Source organism: Babylonia areolata, chromosome 1 (genome assembly GCF_041734735.1).
Source record: "Babylonia areolata isolate BAREFJ2019XMU chromosome 1, ASM4173473v1, whole genome shotgun sequence".
NCBI lineage: Eukaryota > Metazoa > Mollusca > Gastropoda > Neogastropoda > Buccinidae > Babylonia > Babylonia areolata.
Genome location: NC_134876.1, coordinates 12,869,583 through 12,886,633, shown reverse-complemented (window position 1 = coordinate 12,886,633; position 17,051 = coordinate 12,869,583). Strand labels below are relative to the sequence as shown.

The window sequence follows — 17,051 nt, the reverse complement described above, 5'->3', positions numbered from 1 at the left end:
ACGTTATCTTTTCATATTTCCATATCCTGTATGAAATTGAGGGGAGGGGGGAGGGGAGGAGGGAGGGAGGGGGGAGAGGGGATCCTTTCTATTGTAATTCCATTTTTTACTGAAGATGTAGGACCCAATCTAAGGATTGTGCATGCTCTCTCTCTCTCTCTCTCTCTCGATCACTCTATGTCTCTCTCTCTCCCTCCCTCTCATTCACACACACACACACACACACACACACACACACACACACAATCAGTCAAGAATTAGTTTACAAAGCTTAAAAGCAAACAACACTGGCCTAAACTACTTTCACCTGACACCGGAAAAAAGAAGAAATTTGGATAAATGAGTTAATTGACTTTGGTCCAAGTTTAACACTGCGTGTATAACTTATGTGTGTATACATAAAGGTATACAGACAGAAACAAACACAAAACACCAACAATGATCTTCCAGTCTGTCTTCCTTTTCTTTACTCTTCAGATTCATTCAAAAATGATCCTGACACAGTCTGTAGGTATGGCATCCAGCTGACTTCTGTCTTCATTATATCAAAGTAACTAAGTTTATTTCAATGCCCTGTACGTTTTGTATCCAAGTATGTGAGACTGAGACAGAGAAGGAGTGGAGACACATGATTTCAATCAAATAATTAATGTATGTTTTCACAAGCAATAACATTCTTTAAGTATATATGATATAATATGCATGTATGTGCCACACACACATGTATGCGTGTGTGCTTGTGTAGTGTGTGTGTGTGTGTGTGTGTGTGTGTGTGTGTGTGTGTGTGTAAGTGTGTGCACATGTGTGTGTGTGCACATGTGTGTGTATGTGTTTTCAAAATTTCATCCATCTTTTTAATCATTATTGGATTCATCATTACTGTTCTATCACCCACTGATCCAGTCTACCTTCATGCTTTTTACACACTGTCAATATCCCATCAGTCAGTTCAAAGTACTTAAGTACTTGCACTGTTGCAGTGTGTTGGTACGATGTCCTTGTTACTATTGTTAGCTATTAGTTTTTATTCATCAAATGCTTGAGTCCTAACTGTCAGTATCATTTAGAGTAAGTATCAAATTATCGTTTTATTTAACATTACTCTAAAACATTTGGCAGTTACATTCCGAATTATCTTACACTTTTAAAGTTCTTATGTGTATATGGAACGGTTTCACTGGCACAAAAAATGAAAACGGTGAAACACATGGATAAGACAATACACAATGATATGCTCTCTGAACAGTTAATGACAAAGAGAAAATACCGACTCACCTCTGCTGATAGTTCATCCATTTTTTGACTGTTTACATTAGATATTGTGATACCAGCCAAAACCTTGGCGACGTTCAGTGAGCGAATGATTGTTGTCTGTTTATTTTCCCCATGTTCCAACATCAAATGCTATCCATATGATCAGATCCTGAAAATTATGTTATGATATGCTGCTTCCAGTAATGGAAATTTTGATGTTCTGGGTTTCAAGTCTGAGCATGACGAAAATCAAAGATTCCCGTTGGACGAGACAGTTACTCTGAAATCAATGCTTTGCATGCACCAACGGAACGAATTCAAGCAAGCATGCTATGCTGATATTGGCAAGTAGTTCAAATTAAATATGTAACGATAAAAAGCTAGCCTGACTGTTTAGATGCTTGGTAACCCGTTCCTCACGAATGTAGCCGCGCCATTTTGAAACAATTTTGATGTCATGCAAGCCAAAGTGAAAGTGTCAATATTGCAGCGATTGGTTCGATTTTGTACTGCCAGCCAATCACAAAAGATTGTACATAGGATATTACACGGAAAGCTAACCAGCGACTTGTTTATGTGCCATTTGGGAACAATTTAATTCAAGACAGGAATGACTTGTTTACTTTTTTCACTTTCCAGAGAGATGTAGATATAATAATTTACAGTATTGTGCCATCTGTCATCGAAAATATCTGTTAGTTTTGAACACATCTGCCCAATGTTCTTCAGAAACTGTGTGGTTCGTCCGTCGGGATCGACGAGGACCATCTAGTCATCCTAGGGGTGGGGGTGGGTTGGGCTCTGTGGGTGCGCAGATGACTGGTCAGGCCAATCCGCGCCCGGAAGGGTCTGATGCATGTGGACAGGGGATGGTGGGGGCTGTCGGGGACTTGCTGGCACTGCTTTTCCTGGCCTGTCTGCGTTGCTCTGCTGCAGTGATTCTGTTGGCCTCACAGGATTTGGCGCCTTTGTGGACAGCTGAACGCCACTTTGGTCTGTCCATTGCATTCAGCTCCCGTGTGTCGTGGCTGATGTCGAAGGCCTTCAGAGAAGCTTTCAGAGTGTCTTTGAAGAGCTTTTTTTGGCCTCCATGGGAGCGCTTGCCATGTTGGAGTTCGCCGTACAGCAGTTTCTTGGGGAGCCGGTGGTCTGGCATGCGAACTACATGGCCTGCCCAGCGCAGTTGGGCCTGCCGTGCATCAAGATGGTGTAGATGCTGGGCAAGTTTTCACGAGCGAGCACCGCTGTGTCAGGGATCTTCTCTTGCCACTTTATGCCGAGAAGTTTTCTGAGGCTGGTGGTGTGGAAGTGGTTCAGCCTTTTGGCGTGGCGTTTGTAGACCGTCCATGATTCACATCCATCTTCAGAAACAACATAGCGCGCAAAGGATATTTTAAAGCGAAAAAAAAAAATCAGTGATAAGGGGCGCGAAGCAAGGGAACGTGTGACCCAGCATCGTTAGGTTGGCATGGCAACATCTCTCTCTCTCTCTCTCTCTCTCTCTCTCTCTCTCTCTCTCTCTCTCTAACACACACACATACACACACACACAGTTGTCTATTTTTCATTTACGGTTTTCATGACAAATAAATAAATTATGATTCTAATTCTGAAATAAAATTCACACACACAGACATACACACACGCGTGCGCGCACACACACACACACTGTTATTACTGAAATACTGACTGAAGACGTATTTTTGACTGAGTAACACATGTGTGTGTGTGCCGTGTGTGTGTGTGTGTGTGTGTGTGTGTAGTGTGCCGTTCATGTCTTCAGTCAGTATTTCATAACAGTGTGTGTGTGTGTGTGTGTGTTACTTAAAAAAATGTGTTCAGTCAGTATTTCATACCATGATTAACTTATGTAATCAGTAATGGAACATATGAAACAAAATAACAACCACAATCGACCTCTCCCGTTTGCGTACGCAAAGGGGTCATTATTTATTGCTTATTTGCTTATTTATCGTCTTTTTTATTTTATGTTTCTTATTGTTATTATTATTGTTAATATTATCATTTTCTTCTTTTTTTCTTCATTTCTTTTTCTCAAGGCTTGACTAAGCGCCTTTGGTTACGCTGCTAGTCAGGCATCTGCTTGGCAGATGTGGTGTAGCGTATATAGAGATTTGTCCGAACGCAGTGATACCTCCTTGAGCTACTGATACTGATACTGAAAGCGGGTCACGTGATACGCAAGTTTTTGCTTGGAGGGGAAAAAGAACCCGCGTGGAACTGACATTGCCCGGCAGTCTCTTTTCAGTTTTACTTTACGCAGAAATGTCGACTGATGAAAACTGATAGCTTTTTTAGTGAAGACGCACGCGTGAAGTACATCGACATGCTCGATACGTCGTACTGGCAAAACATCAGAGAGTTGATAATGATGATAATGAAAACAATATGATAATAGTGATAACAACACAAAATCAATAACAACAACGACGACTACGACTATAATGATAATAATAATACTGATAATGATGATGATGATGATAACTGATTGACATGGATGCTTATATAGCGCCTATCCTCGGTTGGAGACCAAGCTCAAAGCGCTTTACAACTGAACACCGTGACTCATTTACACAACAGGCTGCATACCTGCATAGTCACTAGAGCCGCCGACTGACGGCTGCCATTGAGCGCTATCATTCGTTTCCTGTGTCATTCAGTCTGATTTCAGGCATGCACACATACACTGAGTACACACTCAGACAAACACTGTGTAACATTTTACGTGTATGACCGTTTTGCCAGTTTATTTACCCCGCCATGTAGGCAGCCATACCCCATTTTCAGCCAGTGGTCAGTGCCGGCATGCTTGGTATGTTCTTGTTTCAATAATAATAATAATAATAATAATCGTAACAATGATAATAATGCATGCCGCGCCTATATATATTTACATTTTCGTGCAAACTTCATATTTAGGGAATCGGATCAAAAATAAAATTATGTTCAAATTAATGCTTGGAATGGTAATTATAGTAATCATTTTATGTATGTACTTTTGTTTCGTCGTCAGCTGAGAAAATACACATACGTACAGTTGATTGACTTTTAGCTGGTTAGCTCACTGTGGTGGATTGCTGGGTGTTTACAGAGCTGGTTGTTCAGTGGATAACTGATAGCATAGTTTTGGTCTGGTTCATCGGTGCTTTAATTGTCTTCTCAGTTGGTTTCGTTTTTTCCCACGGCATATATTTGTACAGACATGTAGATAACGATACCATGTATATCAATTACTAGTACAGGATGTTTTAAACCCAATTTTGGTCAAGATGCTTATTCTACAGTGTTTGCAAATAATCAGTTGCATGTGTGATTAATTTAGTAATTGATAAGTTTAGAACAACCAATAATGCACTGCCTGTAACACAAGTGTTTTGACAATTTACCCAGAATGAAAGATTCTTCAAGAAATGTCCCATAAATGCCATTGATGATGAATTGCGGTTTTTGTGTGTGTCCCTTTTTGACAACATCAGACAAAAAAATGTTTGCCAAAACTCCATAGCCTATATTTCGACCTATTGTTTTCTAGAGAGAGAGAGAGAAAAAAAGAGTATACCAACTGTTAAAACTGAAATCACATGTCTCTTGATATGATATGACATGATATGATATGATGTGATGTGATGTGAGGTGAGGTGATGTGATATGGATACTTATATAGCGCCTGTCCTCAGTCGGAGACAAGCTCTAAGCGCTTTCCAAATTGGGGTCATTTGCACAACAGGCCTGCTTCCCTGGTTAGAACCGACTGATGGCTGCCATCTTGGGCGCTCAGTATAGCAGTCAGTTCGTTTCCTGTGTCATTCAATCAGATTTCAGTTACGCACACACACGATGATACGCACTCAGACAGATATGTAACATTTTATGTGTCTGACCGTGTTTTTTTGTTTGTTTGTTGTTGTTTTTTGTATATACCCCGCCGTGTAGGCAGCCATACTCCGTTATCGGGGATGTGCATGCTGGCCGATATGTTCTTGTTTCCATAGCCCACCGAACGCTGACACGCATTGCAGGATCTTAAACGTGTGTGTTTGACATGCTTGCGTATACACACGGACGAAGGAGCTGAGGCATAAGCAGGTCTGCATAATTATGTAGACCTGGGAGATCGAAAAAATCTTTACCCTTTACCCGCCTCTCTCTCAGGCTCTCTCATTCACACACTGACACAGATATACACAGACACAGAAACACAGAGAGAGAGAGAGAGAGAGAGAGAGAGAGAGAGACACACACACACACACACACACACACACACACACACATGAACTCGCACATGTACGCATGTTCTGTTTGAATCTGAACTCCATCCATTCGGCCAGGACGGAAATTTATTCTTCTGATTGGTGCGAACCCACGATCTCCAGTTAAGTGGAGAGTCATACCATGCATTTTAAGTCGACACACGTCTTGTAACTCGATAATATTATGGTGTCCCGAAAACCAAGCATTGGACGGAACAAAAGATTTTGTCAAAAACAATTAGGCCTACTACAAAAACATAAACAGGCTAACAGAAATAAATAAATGAGAGAGTATTCAGTTTCGAGCATATGTCAGTATCAGTATCAGTATCAGTCGCTGAAGGAGGCGTCACTGCCTTCGGTCAAATCGATGATATGCGCCACACCACATATGGCAAGCAGATGCCTGACCAGCAGCGTAACCCAACGCGCTCTGTTAGTCCTTGAGACTTAAAAAGAAGAAGGAAGGAAAGAAAGAAAAAAAAAGAAGATAATAATAATAATAACAATGATAATAATCAGTGATGATAATAATAATAATAATGATAATAATAATAATAGTGATAAATAAAACTTGAAGAAATAAAATAAAAAGACAATTATGATGATAAATAAGCAATAATGTAAAACGTGCAGACACACATTCACACACACACACACACACATGCATAACAGATATGCAACAAACATGCAGTTTCACAGCCCGGATATGAAAACACAAACAAATACACATAAACGTACACGAGCCCCGACACACACACACACACACACACACACACACGCGGAGTGATATATTTTCGAGAATGAATTTATCTGTCAGTGTAACATTTCAAACTTCAATTTGTTAACACACGAACACAAGGCATACAGTCTAAAAACGTGATGAAAATATTCCCCTCAATAGACAGTCGTAACACAGAATACTATAATTACCATGATAAGCTCTACCAACCTTTTGATTCATCACAGTGATTATACTCCCTGCCTCCGCTGAGCCGGCGGAAAAGACCACGGCACAGGTGTTACTGAGGATGAAGTATGTATGATGGTAAGTCTGATGACAGCATCCTCTCGGAACCTCTGCGGTTCTGTCGATGTGTAGCAGCACAAAACTATGGCACTTCGAATCAATACGTTGCGAACGAAAGAAACGGTGCGACACGCAATGGTCGTTAGAGAGTGTGTGTGTGTGCGTGTGTGTGTGTGTGCGTGCGTGTGCGCGCGCACGTGTGTTTGTGTGTGCGTGCTCGCGCGAGTGTGTTTGTGTGTGCGCACGCGCGCGTGTTTGTGTAAGAGAGGGAGAGAGACAGTCGGTCAAACACACACACACACACACTGACTCGAGAGCATATACAGGCTGGCAGACACGGTACACACGTCTTTATACGCACACACACATACACACACACACACAACCAACCAACCAAAGAAACACACGAATACGTACTCGCACACACCAAAGACATTGTATGCCCAGTATATTCATTTATAGTGTCCAGTTTGCTAACACGAACACGAACACACGCATTTCATTTACGTACGCATACACGCGCGCCGGCGCTTGTCGTGAGTCTATGAAGAACCCTGCTGAATGTCACAAGATATCAGCGAACAGAATCTAAATTACCTGTGCGCAAACCGATAGGAAGCGTCAGGCAACACTGGCCGGATGCTGTGTGTCGTTGTGGTGAGAGAGAGACTGAGACAGAGACAGAGATGAAAAGATGAAAATTCTTTCTTTGGCTTTTTAAGTTTTACACCAAGGGAGATTAACAGTCAAAAACAAACGATGTGTAGCAAAATGTGTAAAGTCAACAAAGCCTAAGCTGTGTGCTGGGTCTATTTTCTATCTGCTGAGAGAGAGAGGGAGAGAGAGATGAATGAGCAAGGGGACAAATATGTTGGGAATACAAAACACACCAGATCAAGAAAAAAAAGAGAGAAAAAAAGGGCTATAGAAGAAGAAATCTGTACAATTTCCAGAAGAGTACATTTAGCGACCTATTACTGTCAGCAAGCAACACTTAAAAGACAAGTTGTTAGGGATTGTCTCTTGGTGTGGTGACAGCTGCATGGTTCCAGGGGTGGGTCCTGGATGTCTGTCCAGGTGGGCGGTCCATTTGGCAATTGACCAACATGGAAACAGTATCAGTATCAGCAGCTCAAGGAGGCGTCACTGCGTTCGGTCAAATCCATATACACTACACCACATCTGCCAAGCAGATGCCTGGCCAGCAACCCAATGCGCTTAGTCAGGCCTTGAGGGAAAAAAAAGTAAAATAAAATTAATAAAGTAAAGAATAACAAAAAAAACAAAACCAAAAAAAACCACAAAAAAAACACATGGAAACAAAGAGGTGGTATTGTATACCGACTGTTTAGACTGGCCCGTTAACTGCTCAGTTTGAAGGTGGTATACGATGCTGACTGTTCAAATTGGCCATTAACTGTTCAGAGTTACAAGGGGTATGCTGTTCTGACTTTTCAAGATGTCTTTTAACTGTTTAGATGCTGACTGTTCAAAGTGGCCCATTAACTGTTCAGAGTTAGAGCTGATATAAGATGTTGACTGTTCCAATTGGACATTAACTGAATACTGGATGGTTCGAAATGGTTCCAAATTGTGGTGGGCGAGTTCAAGATAATAGAAAGGATGTCTTGTAGTTGTCGCACAGCATGAAGTTGTCCTGTTTGGAAATAACCAGTTTACAGTCATCTCATGTCCTATGAGCTATGTTTTTGACAATGAGCCATAAAGCAGTTTGTTACAGTGTGTAATACAGTGTGTTATTTTCTTATTTTTTAACTATGAGAGAGAGAGAGTGAGTGAGAGAAGGAGAGAGACTGGCAGAATGTTTTCTCATCTTTTCTAATGTTCCCTCCTCCTTTACTGGCATTTTTTTCTTTTCCTTTTTTTTATTTTTTTTTATAATTTTTATTTTTTAGTAGGCAAAGTGGGGTTTTTTTCTTTTTTCAAAATTAAAATATATAGTTTCGTTTCAAATGGTAGTTGTTTTTTTTCCTTATCTTTTGAAAGAATACCTCCCCTTATATATATATATATATATATGTATATATACATGTGTGTGTGTGTGTGTGTGTGTGTGTAACTGACATTGATTTCTTCAGCAATTTTCAATAAATGGCAGAATACATTTTTTCGGTTTCTCTTCTGTTCGTTTTCCAGAAAACTATCAGTGACTCTTGAATGAAAATAAATCTATAGCACAATCTATGATTCCCTTGCTTCTAACATCCACTGATTCTTCTTGTTTCCTCATTTTGATGAGGCTGGGGGGAAAAAAAGATGAAGAAAAAAAGCACATCTCCCTAATAACATCTCAATCTAATTTCTTTAGGTGAATGGTCAATATCTTAATGGACATCCTTTTTGCACAAGTTTATAATCTATCAGCCATTAAAGGTTTTCACAAGAACTACTACCAATTTACCTGTTCTTTACAAGAATCATCAGGCACATTTTAAACACTTTACACACCAAACCTTTGAAATGTGACACTCCTGCTGAAATGTACATTTGAATGGTATAATTCATTATCTTTGGGTGTGGAAATGTATCATGTGGCTACATGGTGACTCATGTGTTTTGTACTATATATTTGTAATAAGTTTGTGGCTTTGAGTTATTCTAAAATCTTGTTCAATCATAACCAAAATGTGTGTCTACACACTGTGAGAAATGTGTGGCCTACATAATGTAGGAAATGAATGAATGAATGAATGAGAGAGAGAGAGAGACAGACAGAGAACAAGCGCATGTATCCACATCTATCTATGCATGCTTGTGAAACACAGGGTGCTCAATCTATTAGTTTCAGCTTGTAAATTTGATTCCACATCAAAATCTCAGCTGCAAATGCAACCACCACCACAGTTTGGAAATGTAACACTTGACAAATGTTTCACTCTCCTGACATTTTTTTTATATTTGATCTTAATCACAGCTGGATATGGCTTGTGGATGTCAAGACTAATGATGAATGGATGTTACTTAAACCACAATCTGTGACAGTGACAGAACAAAGTTATTTTCATCAAGAAATGACAACGACAGGAAATGTTTACAATCATTTTTATGCATTTCATCACTGGATCATCCAAAATAAATACAATGTAAGTTTACATAAAAGCCAAACACCAACTCCAACAGATATGACCGAAAAAACAGGAACGTCACAGATATGAATACATAAAAACTACAAGTGATTTTTTAAAAGTTAAAATTCAAACTGATACACAGAAAATGAAACAAAATGAAAAACAAAACAAAACAAGTTGAGCAGCCATGACGAGTTAACAAGTCAATTTAGCCACACCCACTCTTCAGTCACTGAAGTAAATGAGCTTGGCACATAGATCCTGTTAAAGCTTAAAATTTTATTCTAAATGTTTTCATTTATTCATTTATTCTAATCTTTAAAATCAGAAACAACATTGTGACCAATAAATTCACAGTATAACAGCTTGGGGTGTTTCCAATAAAACCCAATAAAAACAACAATGCTGATACTTTGAACAGCAAAGCTGAAATCAGGTTGTCTGATGACTAATGTGGTTCACCATAACTCTTCTAGGATCAACCTGTCTCAAATAGTGCATTTAACTTCTTTCTGCTTGTGATAATACAGTAACACAAAACTTGGCTGACAAACATGATGAAATGCATAAAGACGAAGATAAAATGTATGATTAACCCTTTCATCACCTGTATATGTCTGCGCTGAGTTTATCTGTGTGGTGTCTATGCAACAGTCTGTGTGGCACTGCACTAGCCACGCAAATTGTATCAGTGCTATTATATACTGATATAATCCAATATTGCCAAACCAGTAACCACAATGTTTTGTTTCTATTTCTGGACATCTGCTTAAATATAACACATTTATTTTGACCAGCACAACAAATGGCCAACTTCAAGATCTTCTGCTGTCCAACCAAATTACTGTGCTTTGTTCATTCCACTATGCTTGCTGTCCTTACAGTGATGGTAACATTCTCAGCTTCCTTCACCATACAAGCTAACCATATCTGCCACTAAACAAAGCCCTAGCAACTGTTTTGATTTTATCTCTTTTATAAAACATAACAATTATGATTCCATGCACATGAAAAACTAAAGATGTGCAGCCTTTAGGAACCTATTAATTCAATCTGCTGAAGTTAGCGATGGTTCAGGAAAATAAAGATGATATGGAAGCAATCATTTTCCACCTTGAAGCCCATGTAGAAATAAAATTATCCAACAGTCTGTTGTACTGACTTCAGTCTGCTCTCTTCATGTAGCTGTTCTGATGCCCCACATAATTACATCCTAGCAACAAAGGTGATGAAAGGGTCAATGGCTTACAACTGCTTGTGGATTACTTTAACATCATGTGAATTACAGTTTCAATTCATCCAGCATACAAAAAGTGATCTGTGTCAAAAACCAGATTTTAAGACACACAGAACAAGTGGAACAAATGTGGTTCTCTTCTCCCCTTGCTCCCAAAACTTGCATCTTTGACTCGTGGTTATTATGCCATGTTACAATCTCTGACTTAGAAGCAGGTACCATTCTCAAACATGCTCACAATTCATGATTTACCTAATACAACACATCTATGAAATCATCATACAGCAAAAAAAAAAAAAAAAAAACAGAGTGAAATGACACACATATAATTAAGAGGCATGGAATCCATTCCCTACTGTCATCTTTTGTGAGATAAGGATTATTTTGTGACAGAGCTGCTGATGTTTTGTGATGCAGGAAACTGTAGTCTGTGAAATGCACCCTACCTCTGTAACAATACACATGCAAAAGGCAAAGGTCTTGACAGACAGTTTTGTAAATATATATATTCTTGCAATTGGTTGCCATAATTTGGCACATGAATCTGTCTTGCATGTATTTGTTCTTTGTTTAGGATTTTCCAAAAGAATACAGACATATTCTAAACCTTTTAGTAATTATACTTCATAGAATCAAGAATTGTTTTTAAAACATATTTCAGTATAGAAGACAACAAATAAAAGACCAGGTTTCTGTGTGAAATGATGATAAATTTCTAATAAGTAAAAGCTTGGAAACAGCAATGGAGGAAGACTAGGTATCATCAAAATATAGAATCAATCAGGCCTACTAATGAAGTTTATTTCTACCACATTATATTACAGTAAATGAAAAAACCCTTCTTTGACATGACCATCAACATCTCCTACTGGGAAGTCTCAATACCACATACACACACACACACATCCCACCACCACCATCACACACAGAGAATATCTAACATCCAAAGGGAGTCACTGAGACCTTGCTGGTCAGAAAAACAACAACAACAATCCCTTTTCCAAGCAGAAAGAATAAAATGAGAGAAAAAAGAGAAAGAAAAGGTAAGAGAAAGAAGAAAGAACAAAAAAAAAAAAAAAAAAAAAAAAAAAAAAAAAAAAAAAAAAAGAAAAAATACACAAATCTGTGCATCCTAAGCCACAAAGTCTTCAAGAGAGGACAAAACAAGACTGTAATTTAGCGGTGTCAAGGCTGTTTCACTGAGAAAGATTACTATACTCTGGCTCATGTCATCATTTCAGTACATTCATGCATGTGCAATCAGAACAAGTTACTGAAAATATGCACAACTAAAACTGAAATTCAGTTTGCTGTGAAGAAGTGATACGGAAAAAAAGGGTTATCGATCTACAATAATTCTTTTTGAAGGAGGAGGGGGATGTTTTCTTTTTCAGTTCATTGTTTAATTAAGTGATCATAACTTTCAGAATATCAAAGCCAAAATGATTATGAAAATAGAAAATTAAAAAAAGAAACATGCAATGGAATCAAAGGTGAAGAAATGTACAATTTCTCAATTCAAAAGATTGTCTTCTTGTCTACTAACACACAAATGAGACATACAAATTATTGTGGCAATTATAACACTCATTATGATGTTTACTAATCTAAACCCATCTGCAAAAAGGACTAATAATCAAAATTGTCTATTGAGTGCAATGATTTATCAACATTTTTTGTAATAAGAGAATGAAAACTATTCTACCAATTAATATTACCCACACATATATTCCCTGCCAGTAATTGTATCTAACAAAAATAGATATTCATTAAAAAAATAAAACAACCCAAAAACAAAAAACAACCACCGAAAACAGGAAATGGAAATGAGATGTTGTTTTGGTTTTTTTTCTTTGGCCAGATATGTAGATAGATACTGCTTACAGGCATGTCACACCAACAATCAAAGCCTCACTTCTAAATATTTAATAAATATGTCCACACACAAAGATTGCAATGTATAACTCACATTATGTTACTCTTCAGTGACCAAACCTACTTAGAAGTTCGTTAATTTAAAAGCTGATAAATATTAGATGAAGTAATAAATCGCGAACATAAGAAAGGCAAGTAAAATGAATGAAATGAAAAGAACTAATAGGTGAATTCATTAATGTAAATAATAATGTGCAGTTGCAAATCTACTTGGAACCCTCAAAAGCAGCAGCAATAGTACACAGGCAAGCTATGACACCTACAAAACATAGCATACTCATACTGAATTGAGCAAATTTTACACAAATATCAACACACACTTTCGCCAAGAAATTATTATAATTCTTAAGCATGTTATCATGATCATGAATAATGTTAGAAATCAGTGAAACAACCAAGTCAATGCTGATTCGTCAAAAGAAGGATTGAAATACACAAAAGTGGGTTGTACTGGTAACAATGAACACCTTTATGTAAAAAAAAAAAAAAAAAAAAGTAAAAAAATTTGCATTGTTAAAATCCAAAATTACAATTTCTGGTAACCTGGCATATAAACTCAATGAATAAATAAAAATATTATTCCTTAACTTGTGGAATGCAATTAGACGCATTTTTGTGGAAAAAGAGAAGCCCTGCTGTTTACGTGTAGATGGGTAGGGAGGCCATGTAAAAATACTGATAATTAAGAACTTAGCTTGTAAACAAATGTATACAAGTAATTCTCCAGTACAATTAAAAATATTCATACGCAACGATGACATATATAAACCATGTTAGTAATCACAAAGGAATATGAAGCAAAGAAAATGCATTTTCATGATCATGAAACATTTTCACGAACTCTCATTCCCCAGGTGGGAAGAAGTCTATGTTTTGTTCTAAATTCACAACCCGTGAGAACAAAACAGGCTGTGCTGAGGAAGAAACAGGGAAAAGGTACACAGAAAGAAATGAGCTCTGATGGCCTGCTGGTGTTTATGCATGTGACTGTGTGAACATTTGTACGTGTGAGTGTGTCATTATGTGACAGAATGCAATAACATATAGTCATCATTCATGTTATCTGTCTGTTTATGATAGAATGATACAGCTAGTAGAAAGAAAGGAAACGGGGGTGGGGGGTAGGGAAAGGAGGGGATGAAATAGAGGATTTATATAAAACACTGATATTCTAAGACACCCAGTTCAAAGAACTGTACTTTCCAATTAGAAAAAAGTGACAAAAAGCACCTCCATATCTAAAATACAGTAAATATTACAATATTTCTAGTTAGATATAAATCATTGATAATAATAACATAATAAGTTAAATTAACTGACTGAATAAGTCACAGTTTGCTAAAAAGTATTAGCAGGAAAATTAAATCACTGAACATTAAGAAAATAACATCAAAGGTGAAAACACACGCGGCAACAAACACAATCAAGTAATTTCTGTCCCTAAGGTACAGTTTTTTCAACACAACAACAATTGTAAAGAGAAAAAAAAAACAACCCTAAAACCAATCATGTGGTCATCACTTTTTCAAAAAAAAAAACCACACAGAAAATCCCACAGAAATAAATAAACCCAGGCAATGTCTTGTTTGGTAATGATTTTTCTTCCAGATCACTGGCAAAAAACCACCAATAGATCTGAATGAATAGCTACTCACCTTTTTGTAAGGTAATACTTCACTGATTATGGACTAGCAGGTAAGTAATGATGCCCAAACTTTTGAGCACCCAAGTTCTGTAATGTATGTGCACAAGTGCAAGCATGCATAAGTTTGTGTGTCGTGCGAGAAACAGAAAGAGAAAGAACCTCGTTGCTCTACTCTTTGCCACAAAAACAGCAGAACTGGGAGCATGTACTTTTGCATGAGCATGCATGTATGTGCATATGTGCTTGCGTTGGAGAGAGAGAGAGAGAGAGAGACAGAGATAGGGAGAGCACACATTCTTAATGAGCAATGTAATGTATAATATCAATGTTTGCTCAGCATGCAATTAAATTCTTAAGCTCATGTGCCCTATATGTTCAGTCACCACTGGTGACAAGCAAACCCAGCATGGCTGCAAGGCGTCACCATGACATGTTCACACCTCACAGAACTGCTCACATGCACGACAGGTATGTCCTGACACTGCTGTGGACAAATTCTGAAGAAAACAAAACAAAATCCTCATTCTGTTCACTGTCTATCCCCTTTTTTCCCTTCCTTATCGCCTTTTTTCCTTCTTAAGAAAGACAACATTACAGACTCTTTAGGCGATTTTTTTTTCTCTCTGCTAATTTCATTAAAATCAAAAGGGGAACAGTTTCCTTTACATCATACATAATCACCGGCAATATTTCTAGTCAACAAGATTTCCTATCAATCTGCCTTGTATACATCATGAGAATGACCCACCCAAAACTTAACGATATAGCTAGCAATTTCATATCCACAATTTTGTGCTCAAAATCAAAGCAAGCACAATAAGCTAAAACTGGTGGTCAATCTGAAACACAGTAACACAGCATACACAGTGAAAGAAATTAAACACAACAAGTATTTACATTGCTCTATTCCCATTCATTAAAAGGAGCCAGACCTATGGCAAAATGAAGTTTTCAAAAGTTAAATGCCTCAGCGCTTATTTCTAACACTAATTTTGGAGGTGTACTAAGTTTTTCCTATACTTAAAAATTGATCACTAAGGGTAAACATTTGAAGAATTTTCATATTCTGTTTCAACTCTTGGTTTCGACAATTTGCATATATTTATTTGTATATATTTGTTTTGTTTTGTATTTTCAAATCTATGAAGTATCGCTGAGGATATGAGGAAATATTCAAGTAATTATAAGTTAAAATTATATTCAAGTTAACTACTTATTCAGAACACAAATCCACGAATATAAACTTGATGAAAGAAAATGATTCCAACATTCACAAGGTTTGTGTCAAACGTCAAACTAAACATGACTGATGCAAGCACCAGAACACGCTGCAGCATGGTTAAATTTGATTGTATTCTGAATAATTTTGATTTCTCAGCATGCTGGCCCGCAGGGAATATAGGGTAGTCAAAAGCAAAACAACTTCCAATGAGTGAGAAGTGCCTCTGTTCCATGATTTCATAGTTGGCTCCTCAATCATCAGTATCCCATTTTTTTCTCTTTTTTTTTTTTTCACAATGTGAATTTTCGATTAAATATTCAATCATTTGTTCCCCCCACCACACATACACACCACACAACCTGAATCAATGCACTTCACAAATGTATCCATCCACACAGCACAAGCTAATGGCACACAAGAGCAGATACAATGAGACACAAACTTATCACTGTTGTCAAACCATCACAACACAGCTGAATGCAAGATACTGTGAAATGTTACTTAGATATGCTGTCTTCAAACCTAAAAAGCTGTGCTGGTTGTACATACACCAAGCATTCCTGACAGGCTGATATAGTTCTGTATCCCATCACTGTCAACTCAAAACTCTGTCTACAGTATTTCATCAATATTCAACTTTACTCTGTTTTGTGCCCTGTAACAAATGCTTTCAGTATGCATTGTGGTGTGGTTTACCAACATAATTCCTAATTGCCCTTTCTCTGCCCACATGCCACTTATGTTTTGGTTGGAATCGTGTGTGATTCACTGTCACCATCATCATCATCATCATCACCGATGCCCACTACGGAAGTGTCCCAGCTGATCACATGTCCTCACTGTGTCTTGGTCCTGTCTGACGTGCTCTTTAGCCCAGTTTACTGTACATCTCCTGAATCTGTGTGCGGAAGTACTTGGCCAGCTCCTGTCGCTTGGCTTTGAAGGTGGGGGTGAGAAGCCCGTTTTCCACAGAGAACAGGTCTGGCTGAATGTACACGTCCTTCACCTGAAAATACACCATCAATGTAACCACCAATGTAAAGTTTAAACAACACTTCATCACCAGTATCATACACATGTAACAGTCAATACTGCCTGTCAGGATAATCTTTTTCTTTGGCATTCCATCATCTCTCTGTTCCACTGGGAGCAGAAAAGGGCAATGTCTGGACAACTATGTATCCAGAAAATCATCTTTTAACATAGGTAAACAAGTAACTGACCAATAGTATTTTCTCTCTGGTCTTAAAAACTTATGAACCATTAAGTATTTGAAACACAGATCCCTGAAAAGTGGCAAGTAAATAATAATAAAATTAAAAAAAAACATGAAGGGCACAACAAACAAATGCTTAACCCCCTGACTGT

General features: G+C 37.9%; 2 protein-coding genes across 2 annotated transcripts in view; both read right to left on the bottom strand.

The window, feature by feature from the left end:
- LOC143279789 (uncharacterized) overlaps positions 1-1,696 on the bottom strand; it is a 30,574-nt gene extending 28,878 nt beyond the window's left edge. The window contains exon 1 of the mRNA XM_076583957.1: positions 1,276-1,696. Within this exon, the coding sequence (XP_076440072.1) occupies positions 1,276-1,398 (123 nt within the window). The 5' untranslated portion in view covers positions 1,399-1,696. The remainder of the gene's footprint in view (positions 1-1,275) is intronic.
- A 7,906-nt stretch (positions 1,697-9,602) lies between these two features.
- The window catches only part of LOC143279784 (long-chain-fatty-acid--CoA ligase 5-like), a 36,439-nt gene continuing 28,990 nt past the window's right edge, over positions 9,603-17,051 (bottom strand). Inside the window, exon 22 of the mRNA XM_076583944.1 lies at positions 9,603-16,689. Coding sequence (XP_076440059.1) covers positions 16,552-16,689 — 138 coding nt within the window. The 3' untranslated portion in view covers positions 9,603-16,551. The remainder of the gene's footprint in view (positions 16,690-17,051) is intronic.